The sequence below is a fragment of the Stegostoma tigrinum genome, unplaced genomic scaffold (assembly GCF_030684315.1).
Source record: "Stegostoma tigrinum isolate sSteTig4 unplaced genomic scaffold, sSteTig4.hap1 scaffold_118, whole genome shotgun sequence".
NCBI classification, from domain to species: domain Eukaryota; kingdom Metazoa; phylum Chordata; class Chondrichthyes; order Orectolobiformes; family Stegostomatidae; genus Stegostoma; species Stegostoma tigrinum.
Genome location: NW_026728068.1, coordinates 488,288 through 503,544, shown reverse-complemented (window position 1 = coordinate 503,544; position 15,257 = coordinate 488,288). Strand labels below are relative to the sequence as shown.

At 39.8% G+C, this 15,257-nt stretch overlaps 1 protein-coding gene across 2 annotated transcripts in view; it reads right to left on the bottom strand.

Moving 5' to 3' along the window:
* Nucleotides 1–14,955, bottom strand: part of LOC132207656 (ral guanine nucleotide dissociation stimulator-like 1) — a 36,996-nt gene extending 22,041 nt beyond the window's left edge. The window contains exons 1-4 of one of the 2 annotated variants that reach the window (XM_059643582.1): nucleotides 13,699–14,955; nucleotides 11,368–11,445; nucleotides 4,263–5,545; nucleotides 1,855–1,932 (exon numbers count right to left, since the gene is read on the bottom strand). In XM_059643582.1, the coding sequence (XP_059499565.1) occupies nucleotides 1,855–1,932; nucleotides 4,263–4,360 (176 nt within the window). In that variant the 5' untranslated portion in view covers nucleotides 4,361–5,545; nucleotides 11,368–11,445; nucleotides 13,699–14,955. Of the gene's footprint in view, nucleotides 1–1,854; nucleotides 1,933–4,262; nucleotides 5,546–6,934; nucleotides 6,953–11,367; nucleotides 11,446–13,698 lie in introns of those variants that run through there. The other variant, XM_059643583.1, reaches the window with a different exon arrangement.
* Between the last annotated feature and the right edge of the window lie 302 nt (nucleotides 14,956–15,257).

The window sequence follows — 15,257 nt, the reverse complement described above, 5'->3', positions numbered from 1 at the left end:
CCTCCATCAGATGGTTTTATTAAACAGGTTACACACCAGATGGTGAAGATTTCTGAGTCAGCATAAAATGTTAGCCCATATGCTCCCCAAGTATTCTTGCTTGAGACTGGGATTACAGTTCCTGTGATGCTGTCCCGCCAATAAGATGAATCTAGTTGCTGGATTTATCCACACACTTTTGAACATAAACATAGTACATGTTGTAATCCTCCAGTCCTCTGATACCACCCCCTGTATTCAAACAGGATTAGGTTGTTGTGCAAAGTGCCACTGCAGCCTCAAGCTATTTTTTTCTTTCTCAGTATCCTCAGTTGTCTACAATTCACTTCCTTCTGAGTTACCAACACCAGGGACAACCAGCCGTTCTAATCAAAGCAGAAATTGCTGTAAAAGCTCAGTGGCTCAAATTACTCAAAAATATTAACTCTGCCTTCTCGCCACAGATGCTGCCAGACCTGCTTAGCTTTTCCAGCAATTTCCATTTTCGTTTCAGTTTTCCAGCATCTGCAGTTGTTTAATGTTCACATTTCTAAAATGCTGTCCAACCTCAGCTCATCCTTGTCTCAACTATTTACTTTTCATCGTGAATTGGACAGCAACTTCTTCTGAATAGTATCGCAGCCAGGCCCTTACCTCTGTGAAGATTAAACAGTGATTTATGACCATTAGCCCCACTTTCGCTACCCTTTCACTGCTCACAATGGAGGACGACATTCGGATTCCCTTTTTACATGAGCTGCCAGCATCATTTAGTTCAACACTTCCCTTCTGAACTACTTATAATTAACTCGGTACACACTGGGGTCATCAATAATCCTCATCATTTGTACCATTTGCCACACTCTCCCGCTTGTGGGAACATTCTGACACTGTCACTAAACAACCTCCTGCTGTAAGACAGGCTAATTGCAGTTTTGCCTAAACTTGTGTTCAAACTTACTTGCTGCAAACGCCTTCTTGCTCCTTTTGAAGTTGGACCTCCTCCAAATCAAAATTATTCTGGATTGTTCCTTCCTCTCTTCTGTAGCCAAAATAAATATCTTATGATATGGTGCTTCCTGAAATGATCCATGTCTGATATTTGATCGATAGTGTGTGTGTATGTGTGTGCACAATAATTATAGAAGTGGTAGTGCAGGTTGAAGATATCATCAGGATTCTGAACTTTAAAAATTGGAGCATTGTATGAAAAACAAATATGTTCTGACTAATCATGATTAAACAAAAACCTCCTGATTTCCCCTCAACTCTGGTATTTACCAACCACACTTCAGGAAGGGATTTGAGAGGGTGCACAAAACATTCACAAAAAATATTACCAGAGATGACAAACTAGACAGCCCTGTGGAGAGGCTGAAGGAGCTTGGGCTGCTCTTGGAGAAGACTAAGAAGTGATTTTAAAAGTGTTCAAAATCATAAGGGATTTGGTTAGAATGGATAAGAACAATCGGTTCCTTGTGACAGAAGGCTTAAGAAGAAAAGGACACTGATTTAAGATGATCAGCAAAAAGAACCAATGGTGACAAGGATTTTGTTTTTAAATAGCATCATTAGAAACTGGAAAGCTCTGCCTCATTGTGTGGTGGATGCAGCTTCAATTGAGGTCTTCAAAAGTGAGCTACAATTTTCGAAAGGAGAGGTTTCGCAGTATTACACAGTAAAAGGACTTAGGAGTGAACGTAGGCAAGTCCCTCTTTGAGAGCTGGTACAAACATTATTAAATCATTGTCTCTGGGCTATTACCATTCGATGGCTATACAACATTGCACAAACTGCTAGCTCCCCAGCTATATCCTACCGCTTTGTCATATTCTGAATAATGATTCATTTTGTCATGCATGCAATTAAACTTACTCAGCAATTATTTCGCTGGATCCTGAAGAAACACAACTTCCATTTTCCTCACCATTTGCACTGTCAACATTTCCAGAACTGCAATTGATCAAAGAGGACAAATTAAGTCATTTAGAACAGGCAAACTCGTCCAGAATTAAATCCAACCCAATTCAACAACAAAAAAATCACAGCCTTGAGAGATGGATTGTTTTGACTTCCACAGGATGCCCACAGGCCTTCATATTGAGGCAGTGCTGGGGTGTGGGTTGGAAGAGACAGAGCAGGGCAATAAGGAGAGAAAACCATTTCTTCAGTATTTCACCCTTGTTGAAAGCCGTTTCTGGGCTATGCAAGAACTTGATACTGAAAGACAAGCAAAATTTAATCTACCACTGAAAAGCTTTGAAAGCTTTATGCTAATTCAACATTATCCCATCTCTCAAAATAAGCCAAACATTGCAAAAGCAGTGAAGCAGTTGCTTCATGTGATTGCTATTGTCTGGATTGGTGCTCACTGCACTGCCATTTGGGGTATCTTCCTGAGGCAACCCTGACATAATCCTACAGCAAATCCCAACAGTTTCCTTTCACAGGATGAGATCCCAAATACCATACAACAGGTTTAATCTGTCGTCACATCAAATTTACTTGTCAATTACTCCTTCAGTTTCTGACAAACTTAGGTTTCCACCCACCACACAGTGTGACATGTCAATATTTTCACAGCTGCAACTGGTCACAAAACACCAAATAAATCATTTTACTTGTGCATATGATCACATTTTTAATTTCTGGCACTGTTATCAACATTGGGATTTGTGGCTGTGAGGGGGAGCCAGTGGGTAGATGAGGTGTAAAGATGTCAAATAAAGAACCTCTGCACTGGGACAGACAACAAACATCCCAAAAGAGAGGATTTAAGTTTAACTTCCTCATATCTGAAAAAGAAACTCAAGCTCTTTACAGACTATTGACAATTCAACCCTCACAAGCACAGCTTGTAACTCAAAGTTTGATTCAGAGCACTGATGTAGGAATTTGTCTTTGCTCAAATTCACTGAAGCTTAAGGTCAGATTAGTCACCATTGGCTGTTTTGCTGAAAAAAAAATCATTTTTCTATCCTGCTCCTTTAACAGTTCTGAGTTTCGTTAAAGATCTGGACAGAATAAGCTCAGGATTAATTCAAGGTCTCTGACTTGTGAAAGTGCCTGACTCCATGAATACACATGGCAAATGACCAAATTAGATAATGTCGGCACAACATTGTGGGCTGAAGGGCCTGTTCTGTGCTGTACTGTTCTAAAATGCAAATTATTCAATGGCAATATTGTATAGGAGAAATACCAAGGCTCGGACATGGGGAGCAGGTCACATTCTTAATTGATAACATATTTCTTCAAATGTTACGGACATTTGGAGGACACTTCAATGAACTTGGAGGAAGTTTGTAGGGAGGGTGCAGCTGAGCAGGAAGGAGGAACACAGAGAAGTGCTGAGGTGGGGTAGAGGAGATTAACTCATTTCTTTAGCAATTTTACCAGAGCCACATTGTCCAGAAATATAACCTCAATATTGATCTGAGAACAATTTCCCATCTAAGTGTTTTGGATGCTTCAATGGTGATGCTATTATTTCAGACAACTGTCTCTGTTATAAATTTTTGAGGGAGGCAGCCCAGCAGACACTTTACTGTGACTGCTATAGTCTGGAGTGGCACTCATTACATTGCAACAAAAATTTTGAAGAAATCAATGGTTCCCCATCATTCCCTTTTCACACTGCTGCATTCCAAATGAAGCAGAATTAAAACATATCAAAATTATTTCCGATCAACCTTGCTTCCTCATGGTTACACAGATGCCTGGCAAACTTTGATTCCTACCCACCCGACAATCTATACAGCCAAAATATCTGCAGCTGTTAAGTGCACATGAAGCACAAATTAAGAAAAGGATTTGCATCTACAAATGACTTGTAAACATTGAAAATAAATACTGAATCCCAAAATGCTCTGTATTTCAAGTCCCCATTAGGTCAAAGTCCACATGAATGACTACACTAGATGGTTTGCTTTCCAAATTTTCAGAGAAAATATGTAGGACACTCCAGTTACATCGGCTGGTGCATTTGAGGGGAGGTGGGAGGTTTCGCAGTTTAGCATTGTTGCAAGTTAGACCACCAAGGTCTGGATGTTGAGGGCCAATCAAATTTTCACTGAACATTTTAAAATGTTTTCTATCGATCAAAGGCTGAAATGTGTCATTGATTTAATTACTGGCAATGGCCTCGGAGGGAATAAAGCTGTTTCTTTAATGTGATTTTTATCGTCTCGAATGGTGACATAATCTTTCAAGAGCTACTATATTCACAGCAATTTCTTTTCATGGTATGTATTATGAATGAAGCACAGAAGGATGAAACTTACTTTGAAATGTCTGCAGTCGCTTTTGGTGAACTTGGTTCTTCATCTTTCTCAGAGTTTGGGCTGTCAAAGGTTTTAGACCTGCAATTCATTAAGACCATAAGACCATAAGACAGAGGAGCAGAAATTAGGCCATTCGGCCCATTGAGTCAGTTCTGCCATTCAGTCAGGATGATAAGTTCCTCAACACCATTCTCCTGCTTTCTCCCCATAACCCTTAATCCCCTTGATAATCTGTCTCAGTTTTAAATGTACTCAATGACCTGGCCCCTACAGCCTTCTGTGGCAGTGAATTTCACAGATTCAACACTCTCTGGCTGAAGAGGTTTCTCCAAATCTCCAATTGAAAAGATCTCCTCTTTATTCTAAAAGTGGGCCCTCGGGTCCTAGTCTCTCCTATCAATGAAAGCATCTTCCCAACATCCACTCTGTCCAGGCCATTCAGTATTCTAAAAGTTTCAATTAGATCACCCCTCATCCATCTAATCTCCAATGAGTATAGTCTCAGAGTCCTCAAACGTTCCTCATATTTTAAGCTTTCCATTCCCTGGACCATTCTCATGAACCTCCTCTGAACCCGTTCCAGGGACAGTGCATACACAACCTCAGTGACAATCAGCATTAACAGTTGGGCTGAGAAGGATGCTGATCTGCCATCCCTTTCACTGGACCAGCAGCTGTCAAAACTGATCCAAACCGTCAACTGGTGAGTAACGCCGGCAGCAATCTCTGTATTGGTCACCGCTGGAATCGGCCAAGGCCTCCAGGTTTCAGATCCAGCAGAAGGCCTGCAGCATGAACCACAAGCTTCCATCTAAAATTTCTTTTTACAACACTAAGAACAGAGCAAATATTAGAACAACAGCCAACTGTTTCTTTAATGTAAAAACAAACAAACTATGGACACCGGCAATCTGAAAGAAAGGCAGATGTTTCTGGAGAAACTCTACAGGTTTTGCAGCATCTACAGACAGAAAACAGAGTTCAAGTGAAGCCAGGTGACATTTCTTCAGAGGTGTGAAGTTCTAAACAGGGGAACCTTAACTCAAAGCGCCCACTCTGCTTTCTCTCCACAGATGCTGCTAAGTTTCGGGAGATAGCCTCTATGTAATGCTCCTGAAAATGCCAGACCTCCAGCAGCTGCCCTTCATATTTTTGTATTCCGATTAAAGCATCATTTCCTCACATATTGGATCAATACTTACTTTCTGATCTCAGCAACTGTCTTTGGAGGAATTGGATTTTCAAGCTCCTCACAGCTCAGAATGTTATCATTGTTCCCGATGCTGAAATTAGTTGTGAAGAATGTCATTTTAAACAAATACTTGCACCCAGTAATTCTTAGCTCATCGGCAGTTTCCTTTGTATTCCTTGTACTCTGAATAAAGCAAAACCTTAACCACTTATTGTATTCAAACTTACTCTTTCATGACAGATTTTAGAGTGCAAGGTTTCCCATCTACCTTGTAGTTTGCACTTTCAGGTGATCTGCAAATGGTCCTAAAAGTGTTATCAAGTAAATTTGAGGAAACATCCACATCCACAAGAAAATTATCTCCATACACCTGAAAGACATTGAGTCGGCATTTTGTGCCATTGACAGCTAATTTTCTAACAACGGGTCAAGACGCAACTACAGAATATGGTCATTGGTCTCCCCGAAACCCCCAACGGTAGTTTGCAAGATAAGACCATGAGACTGGAGTGTGGAAGTAAAGAGAGAGAGAGAGAGAGGGAGAAGGATGCAACAAATCCATTTCTTCAACATTTTATATTTGTTGCAAAGTCTAAAAATATCTCAAACAAAGAGCTCCAGGCCCAAATATAGAAAGGCAACCAACTTTCCAGTGAAGAACTTCAGATAGCGTCTCTACATTCAGGGCTGAATGTCCCAAGTCAACTGGCCTCGGTCTGAGACATGAAATTCTTGGCAAAGTGGAGGGGAGTTCAGGAGGAAAGCTGAACTCTCTTCTGCACCATTATACTGTATTGTCAGAGGTGGGCAAAGTAGGTGGTTTAATGACTCACTGGGCATGAATCACGTCACCAGCTGACAGCCACTTGTGTCTGTCTGTCTCTCTGGTAAATATTAGAGTTCCTCAACTCCCGCAGTGGACATTGGCCTGCAAATCTCTTTTCTATAAGCTCGGCAATGACAATTGTAAAGATTGCAGCTCTGCCCCTATTTCATCCTTTTGTCAACTGTTTTTATGAAAAAAGATCACCCTCCAGATTTAGTGTGTTCATGGACAGCAGCAGGTTTTTCTTCAAAACCTTCACAGGAGATTTGAAAGACACCACAGGCAGACTGAGGGGAGGGGATGAGGTAGGAACCTCAATTCTTCAACATGTGGTATCCTTAATTCAGAGCTCAGCTATCTAAATGTTTGGCGACAAATGAAGATCTGAATAGTGAATGGATGAGCAATTTTTTTCACTGAACACTTTTGGATCTTTTCTGTTAATACAGCTTTTCTTTTTAAACAAACTAAATCTGTGTAGATTTTTGATACAATCAAGCAACTTTGTTAATGTGACTGCTGCTGTCTAGTGTTTGCTGCATTGCTGTGGGAGGAAGGCCCTCCACAGATCTTACAGGAAGTGCCAGCAGGTTTTTTAACATTGTTGTATTTTGGATGAAACTAAATTAAGTCACACATTAGACTAAAGCTTACTCTGTGTTCACTGAATCGATTACTGGAATCTCTTCTGCCTCTGAGGTGTCAAAGCTTCCATATCTGCAATTGGTCAGACAGCACAAACTAAGTGATTTTAAACAAGCTTGAATCTACAATTTGCATTCAGCCACTGAAAAACATCTGAAGGTTCGGGATTTCGGCATTTGAAGCCTTGATTACCGAGTTTGTTAAAACATTACACTGAAACTCCAATTTGGCATTTTACAGCATACCTGCCACATCCCATACAACAGAGAAGAGTAAAACATTCAATGTGGTTCTGTCTCATCTGATCGTAACTTCAAATCTACATTCCTGCCTATCTGAGTGACCTTTCACTCCCTTGCTCTCAACAAGTATCTATTTATCTTTCCATTTACAGTATTCCAGCGCTCTGCTTTTACCATCTTTTCAGGAAGAAAACTTAAAAGAATACCCACATTTTGAGATATTTAAAAAACCACTGTTTTAAGTTGACAACCACTGAATTTTAGACACTCGCCCTTCATTCTAGTCTCTTCTGTAAGAGGAAACACCATCTGCATATCTGCCCTGTACAAATGCTCAGGTTTTTTTCTTTCAATCACATTGCGCCTTCCGCCCTAAACACCGACTGATGCAAGCCTTGTCTGTACAAATTTTCCTTGTGAGGCAAGTCACTTAGGCTCGGTATTATTCTGGTAAACCTGTTCTGAACTGCCTCTCATATATTTACTTCCATCTTTAAATAAGGCTGACCACCACAAAGAAAAACATTCAAGATATGGGCTCACCAGTGATCCCTAATTTTGTGTTTAAGTTCCTTCATGATAAAATGAAAACATTTATTTGCTTTCCTAATTACTTAATGTATCTGTACATAAGCAATTTGTGATTCATGCACGAGGATACCCAGAATCCACTGTATCTCAGAGCTATGCAATCTCCTTCAACAAAAAAAACTGCTATGCTTCCTGCCAAAATGGACTTCAAATTTACCCATGTACAACTGTCTTTGTCAGATCTTTGACGACTTGCTCAACCTCTCTTTCTCTGCAGTATTCCAATGTCCTCTGAGGTTAATTTTTAATGCATTTTTGTCTCTTCAGCACATCTGTCAGCCATAAATTCATTCCTTCGTAAGTCATCGACTGTTCGTCAATACTTCGAAAACTTGGCCAGAAACAGATTATTAAAATTATATTGGAATTATGTGATCCGAACAATTTTGAGCTCCAGTTAATTCTCTGTCTCAAATAAACACCTAAGTAAATGAGAACACTCATGCAAAAAGGGATGAATTCCTTGGATCTAATTACAGAAAACCAAAATAACTGTAGCATCTAGTCAGCCTGTTTCTCCCTTTCACTATGGATATAGGAAAATCTTGAAATGTAGGATGTGTGTAAGGTGAATGGATACTATTAGCATCCATTGAATTATGATGATCTTTTAGCTGAATTCAAATGGTTGACTCAAACACGAATCTTAAACACAACATCTGTCCAATTAGTAAAATGGATTTGAACTTTCGAATGGCATGGAAGCCATTTTGTTGTTGACTTTTTAAAATCTCGCAAGCATCTCCCTGCAAATGGAAACATTCACCAAAAGACAATAGACAAGTCAGTGATCTAAGCAGCCAATGTAATAAACAGTTACACTGTGAAAGGAGGAGATAGTAAAAAAACAGATGATTGTCTTAACCAGAACGATCTCAGAGCTTAATGAGAACCAACCTCCTCAAATTTCAACAAACCACATTTTGCTGAGATTCCTTCGTTTTACAAATTTTTCGCTTGACCTTTAAAAGAATACCATCATCTAAGATGACTACAGGCACAATACAAAAGCAAATAAGAAAGTAATAACCTGCGAAGAATCTTTATGCACTATTGAACCTCTGAGAGATAATGTGAGACACATGAGTGAGCTGTCATGTTTAAAATTTGAGGGCAAGTATAGGTCATCTTTTTCTTTAAAACTCAAAAGCTTATTGCTGGAATTATTCTGCTGGAACATTTATTTACTTGGGCAAAGAAAGAGAATATTTTGGCCACAGGAAAAAAGAGAAACCCAAATTCCCTTTTGAAAGGACCAGCTGGATCATTTCTGCAATCCATTGGGTTCATGAAAGCCAGCTCATTAGCTTACTGCTTTGAAGAAAAATCTAATCACCTCTGGTTATTTGCTGATCTTCTCAAATTTTATAAGCATAGCACATTTGTGAAACTTTTCATCCCCGGGGTGTCCCTATAATGTCAGAGGCACATCAATTGAAGGTCAGCAGTGGTGAGAATCGCTTTGTCTCTGAACTGAGTTTTGATCAGTTACCCCAAAAAACCATTTGTGAATTGCATAAACTGTTAAATACTCACCGACATTCAGAAAACTAATGTATTAAAAAAAACTGAGGTGACAAGAGAAACCATCACTGATGTCATTTGAAAAATATGCAACCCATTATGACAGAATTGCGGTACTCCTGCATATTTCAGTGGTAAACAGACATTCATTTGACCAACATTTCAGTTTTGCAAAAAGGCTCCTCATACTGCATTCAGCTTCCAAACTTTTATTGTTATGCCCAACACAGACTTACAGAAATTGATAGATTTTGTTCAATTAAAATAGCACTCTTCCATTCACTACATGCAGAAACTTAGACATCCCAAACATTGTTTCAGGAAGCTCCAAACTACATAAAAAGCATTGAAGGAAGTCAATGTTACATTTTATCCTTAATCTCAAGTTCTAGTCATTGTCCTAACACATTCACCGCACTTATTAAACTTTGTGTTGTACTGGGTCAAAATCACTTCATTATTGCGAAAAATTAATCAAAAATACTTTGCCACCTGTCTCTGTATTATGTTTTGTGAGTATGTTTTATTCACTTTTGTCCCAAACCACTAGCGGGGTGCTTAATCATGATTTGTGCCACCATTTGGGATCAGGGATATTGGAAGGGGATAGGGGCACAGAACAGGAGAACTGAAGGACTGCTTTGCCTTGTTGTAAACAAACAAGTTCATCACAGGATGTTGTCAAGGATTCCTGCAGGAAATAGGAGAGCCCAAAATAGTTACAAGTTCATCTTTGAGAAAAGAAAATCTAATGTAAATGTCGGGGAAGCAGAATGAACATCACACACTGGATTTCCACATCTCTTTTCTTTTCATTTTGAAAATTAGAACATGTGTGTATTGCCCGTGAAATCATTCTGACTGCATTAATATGGCACAATATTTTGTGGGTCCTTTAAATCTCTTATGCATGCAAATCCACATTTAGCAAGAGATTACTGAATGCTGCAAGGCACCTGAAAATGTTTGCCAGTCTCCTTTCCTTCTACACTTCCCTTCTGAAGTACCTATATTTCACTCTGTACACATTGGGGTCATCAATAATCCTCATCATTTGTACCATGTGCCACTCTCTCCTGCTTGTGGGAACACTCTGAGATTGTCACTAAACAACCTCCTGCTGTAAGACAGACTGCTGTTTCATTGCAGTTTTGCCTAAACTTGTGTTGAAATTTACTTGCTGCAAACGCCTTCTTGCTCCTTTTGAAGTTGGACCTCCTCCAAATCAAAATTATTCTGGATTGTTCCTTCTTCTCTTCTGGAGCCAAAATAAATATCTTATGATATGGTGCTTCCTGAAATGATCCATGCCTGATATTTGATCGATAGTGTGTGTGTATGTGTGTGCACAATAATTATAGAAGTGGTAGTGCAGGTTGAAGATATCATCAGGATTCTGAACTTTAAAAATTGGAGCATTGTATGAAAAACAAATATGTTCTGACTAATCATTATAAAAAAAACTCCTGATATGCCCTCAACTCTGGTATTTACCAACCACACTTCAGGAAGGGATTTGACAGGGTGCACAAAACATTCCCAAAAAATATTACCAGAGATGACAAACTAGACAGCCCTGTGGAGAGCCTGAAGAAGCTCAGGCTGTTCTTGGAGAAAACTAAGAAGTGATTTTAAAAGTGTTCAAAATCATAAGGGATTTGGTTAGAATGGATAAGAACAATCGGTGCCTTGTGACAGAAGGCTTAAGGAGAAAAGGACACTGATTTGAGATGATCAGCAAAAAGAACCAATGGTGACAAGGAATTTTTTTTTCAATAGCCTATTCAGGAACTGGAAAGCTCTGCCGAATAGTGTGGTGGATGCAGCTTCAATTTCGGTCTTCAAAAGTGAACTACAATTTTCGAAAGGAGAGGTTTCGCAGTATTACACAGTAAAAGGACTTAGGAGTGAACGTAGGCAAGTCCCTCTTTGAGAGCTGGTACAAACATCAAATCATTGTCTCTGGGCTATTACCATTTGATGGCTGTATAACATTGCACAAACTGCTAGCTCCCCAGCTATTTCCTACCGCTTTGTCATATTCTGAATAATGATTCACTTTGTCATGCATGCAATTAAACTTACTCAGCAATTATTTCGCTGGATCCTGAAGAAACACAACTTCCATTTTCCTCACCATTTGCACTGTCAACATTTCCAGAACTGCAATTGATCGAAGAGAACAAATTAAGTCATTTAGAACAGGCAAACACGTCCAGAATTAAATCCAACCCAATTCAACAACAAAAAATCACAGTGTTGAGAGAGGGGTCCTTTTGACTTCCACAGGATGCCCACAGGGCTTCATACTGAGGCAGTGCTGGGGTGTGGGTTGGAAGAGACAGAGCAGGGCAATAAGGAGAGAAAACCATTTCTTCAGTATTTCACCCTTGTTGAAAGCCGTTCCTGCGCTGTGCAAGAACTTGATACTGAAAGACAAGCAAAATTCAGTCTACCATTGAAAAGCTTTGAATGCTTTATGCTAATTCAACATTATTCCATCTCTTAAAATAAGCCAAACATTGCAGAAGCAGTGAAGCAGTTGCTTCATGTGATTGCTGTTGTCTGGATTGGTGCTCACTGCACTGCCAATTGGGGTATCTTCCTGAGGCAACCCTGACATAATCCTACAGCAAATCCCAACAGTTTCCTTTCACTGTATTAGATCCCAAATACTGAACAACAGGTTTAATCTGTCGTCACATCAAATTTACTTGTCAATTACTCCTTCAGTTTCTGACAAACTTAGGTTTCCACCCACTACACAGTGTGACATGTCAACATTTTCACAGCTGCAACTGGTCACAAAACACCAAATAAATCATTTTACTTGTGCACATGATCACATTTTTAATTTCTGGCACTCTTATCTTATTTTGGCTGTGAGGGGGAGCCAGTGGGTAGATGAGGAGTAAAGAGGTCAAATAAAGAACCTCTACACTGGGACAGACAACAAACATCCCAAAAGAGAGGATTTAAGTTTAACTTCCTCATATCTGAAAAAGAAACTCAAGCTCTTTACAGACTATTGACAATTCAACCCTCACAAGCACAGCTTGTAACTCATAGTTTGATTCGGAGCACTGATGTAGGAATTTGTCATTGCTCAAATTCACTGAAGCTTAAGGTCAGATTAGTCACCAGTGGCTGTTTTGCTGAAAAAAAATCATTTTTCTTTCCTGCTCTTTTAACAGTTCTGAGTTTCCTTAAAGACCTGGACAGAATAAACTCAGGATTAATTCCAGGTCTCTGCCTGACTCCATGGATACACATGGCAAATCGCCAACTTAGATAATTCAAAATGCAAATTATTCAATGGCAATATTGTATGGGAGAAATACCAAGGCTCGGACACGGGGAGCAGGTCACATTCTTAATTGATAACATATTTCTTCAAATGTCACAGACGTTTGGAGGACACTTCAATGAACTTGGAGGAAGTTTGTGGGGAGGGTGCAGCTGAAGCAGGAAGGAGGAACACAGAGAAGTGCTGAGGTGGGGTAGAGGAGATTAACCCATTGCTTTAGTATTTTTACCAGAGCCACATTGTCCAGAAATATAACCTCAATATTGATCTGAAAACAATTTCCCATCTAAGTGTTTTGGATGCTTCAATGGTGATGCTATCATTTAAGGTAAATATCTCTACCATGAATTTTCTAGGAAAGCAGTCCAGCAGACACTTTAATGTGACTGCCATAGTCTGGAGTGGCATTCATTACATTGCACAAAAAGTTTTGAAATCAATGATACTCCATCATTCCCTTTTCACACTGCTGCATTCCAAATTGCAGAATTAAAACATATCAAAAGTACTTCTGATCAAACTTGCTTCCTCATGGTTACACAGATGCCTGGCAAACTTTGATTCCCACCCACCTGACAATCTATACAGCCAAAATATCTGCAGCTGCAAGTGCTCATGAAGCACAAATTAAGGAAAGGATTTGCATCTACAAATGACTTGTAAACATTGAAAATAAATTTTGAATCCCAAAATGCTCTGTATTTCAAGTCCACATTTGGTCAAAGTCCAGATGAATGACTACACTAGATGGTTTGCTTTCCAAATTTTCAGAGAAAATATGTCGGACACTCCAGTTACATCGGCTGGTGCATTTGAGGGGAGGTGGGAGGTTTCGCAGTTTTGCATTGTTGCAAGTTAGACCACAAGGTCTGGATGTTGAGGGCCAATCAAATTTTCACTGAACATTTTTGAATGTTTTCTATCGATCAAAGGCTGAAATGTGTCATTGATTTAATTACTGGCAATGGCCTCAGAGGGATTAAAGCTGTTTCTTTAATGTGATTTTTATTGTCTCGAACGGCGATATAATCTTTCAAGAGCTACTATATTCACAGCAATTTCTTTTCATGTTATGTATTATGAATGAAGCACAGAAGGATGAAACTTACTTTGAAATTGTTGCTGTCTCTTTTGGTGAACTTGGTTCTTCATCTTTCTCAGAGTTTGGGCTTTCAAAGGTTTTAGACCTGCAATTATTTAAGACCACAAAACCGTAAGACATAGGTGCAGAAATTAGGCCATTCGGCCCATTGAGTCTGTTCTGCCATTTAGTCATGGCTGATAAGTTCCTCAACCCCATTCTCCTGCTTTCTCCCCATAGCCCTTGATCCCCTTGATAATCAGGCACCGATCTGTCTCAGTTTTAAATTTCCTGGCCTCCACAGCATTCTGTGGCAGTGAATTTCACAGATTTAAAACTCTCTGGCTGAAGAAGTTTCTGCAAATCTCCAATTTAAAAGGTCTTGTCTTCATTCTAAGGCTGTGCCCTCGGGGCCTCGTCTCTCCTACCAATGGAAGCATCTTCCCAACAACCATTCTGTCGAGGCCATTCAGTGTTCTGAAAGTTTCAATTAGATCACCCCTCATCCTTCTAAACTCCAAATGAGTATAGTCTCAGAGTCATCAACCGTTCCTCATATTTTAAGGTTTCCATTCCCTGGACCATTCTCGTGAACCTCCTCTGAACACGTTCCAGGGACAGTACATCCTTCCTGAGATATGGGCCCAAGTCTGCACGCAGTACTCCAAGTACGGCCAGACCAGAGCCTTATAAAGCCTCAGAGGTACAGCCCTGTTTTTAGATTCATATCTTTTCACAATAAATGCCAACATTGCATTTGCCTTCCTGACTATATAAGGCAAAAACTAAAGACATTTTAAAAAAACACTTGCACCCAGAAGTGGCTTCATCACAAAAGGACCAATGAAATATTTAGTGTCAAATCCATAAGACCATAACATATAGGGGCAGAATTAGCTCATTCAACCTCCTCAGTCTGCTTTGCCATTCAATTCTGGCTGTGATGTTTCTGAAGCCCAATCGCCAGCCTTCTTCTGAAACTCTTGATCCCCTTACTAATCAAGAACCCATCTCTCTCTCTATCTTAAATAGTCCGAATGACGTCGGCTTCCTGCAATGTTTTCCTCAGATTAACCACTCCCTGTCTGAAGAAATTCTTTCTTACCTTAGTTCTAAAGGTTGGCCTCTTCACTCCGCGACTGTGCCCGCATGTCCTAATCTCTCCTCCTAGTGGAAACATCTTCTCTGTTCCATGTACAATCCTTCCAGGCCTCTCAGTATTCTGTAAGTGCCAATAAAATTCCCTCCCATCCTTCTAAACTCCATCCTAAACTGAACCAAAACCCACAACCACTCTTCAGATGACAAGCCCTCTCACGTTTTCAAGTCCTATTCAACTGGATTTGTTAAACAGGCAATATTTCTGATGTATGTAACTACAATAGATCGAGATTTGTTTTTCCCTTCTAAGCTCTAACAGGTGGTTTGCAAGTGACAGGAGTTGAGTCTGGAAGAGGAGCTGGGGGAGTTGCAAGGAAGAAGGAATTTCAACTTTCACACAAGTTCTCAAAGCACAATGGTCTGGATTTTTTTGGGCAATGCGGGGAGGTGGGACATGTAATAACACTGCAAACAGAGTTAGAGAGT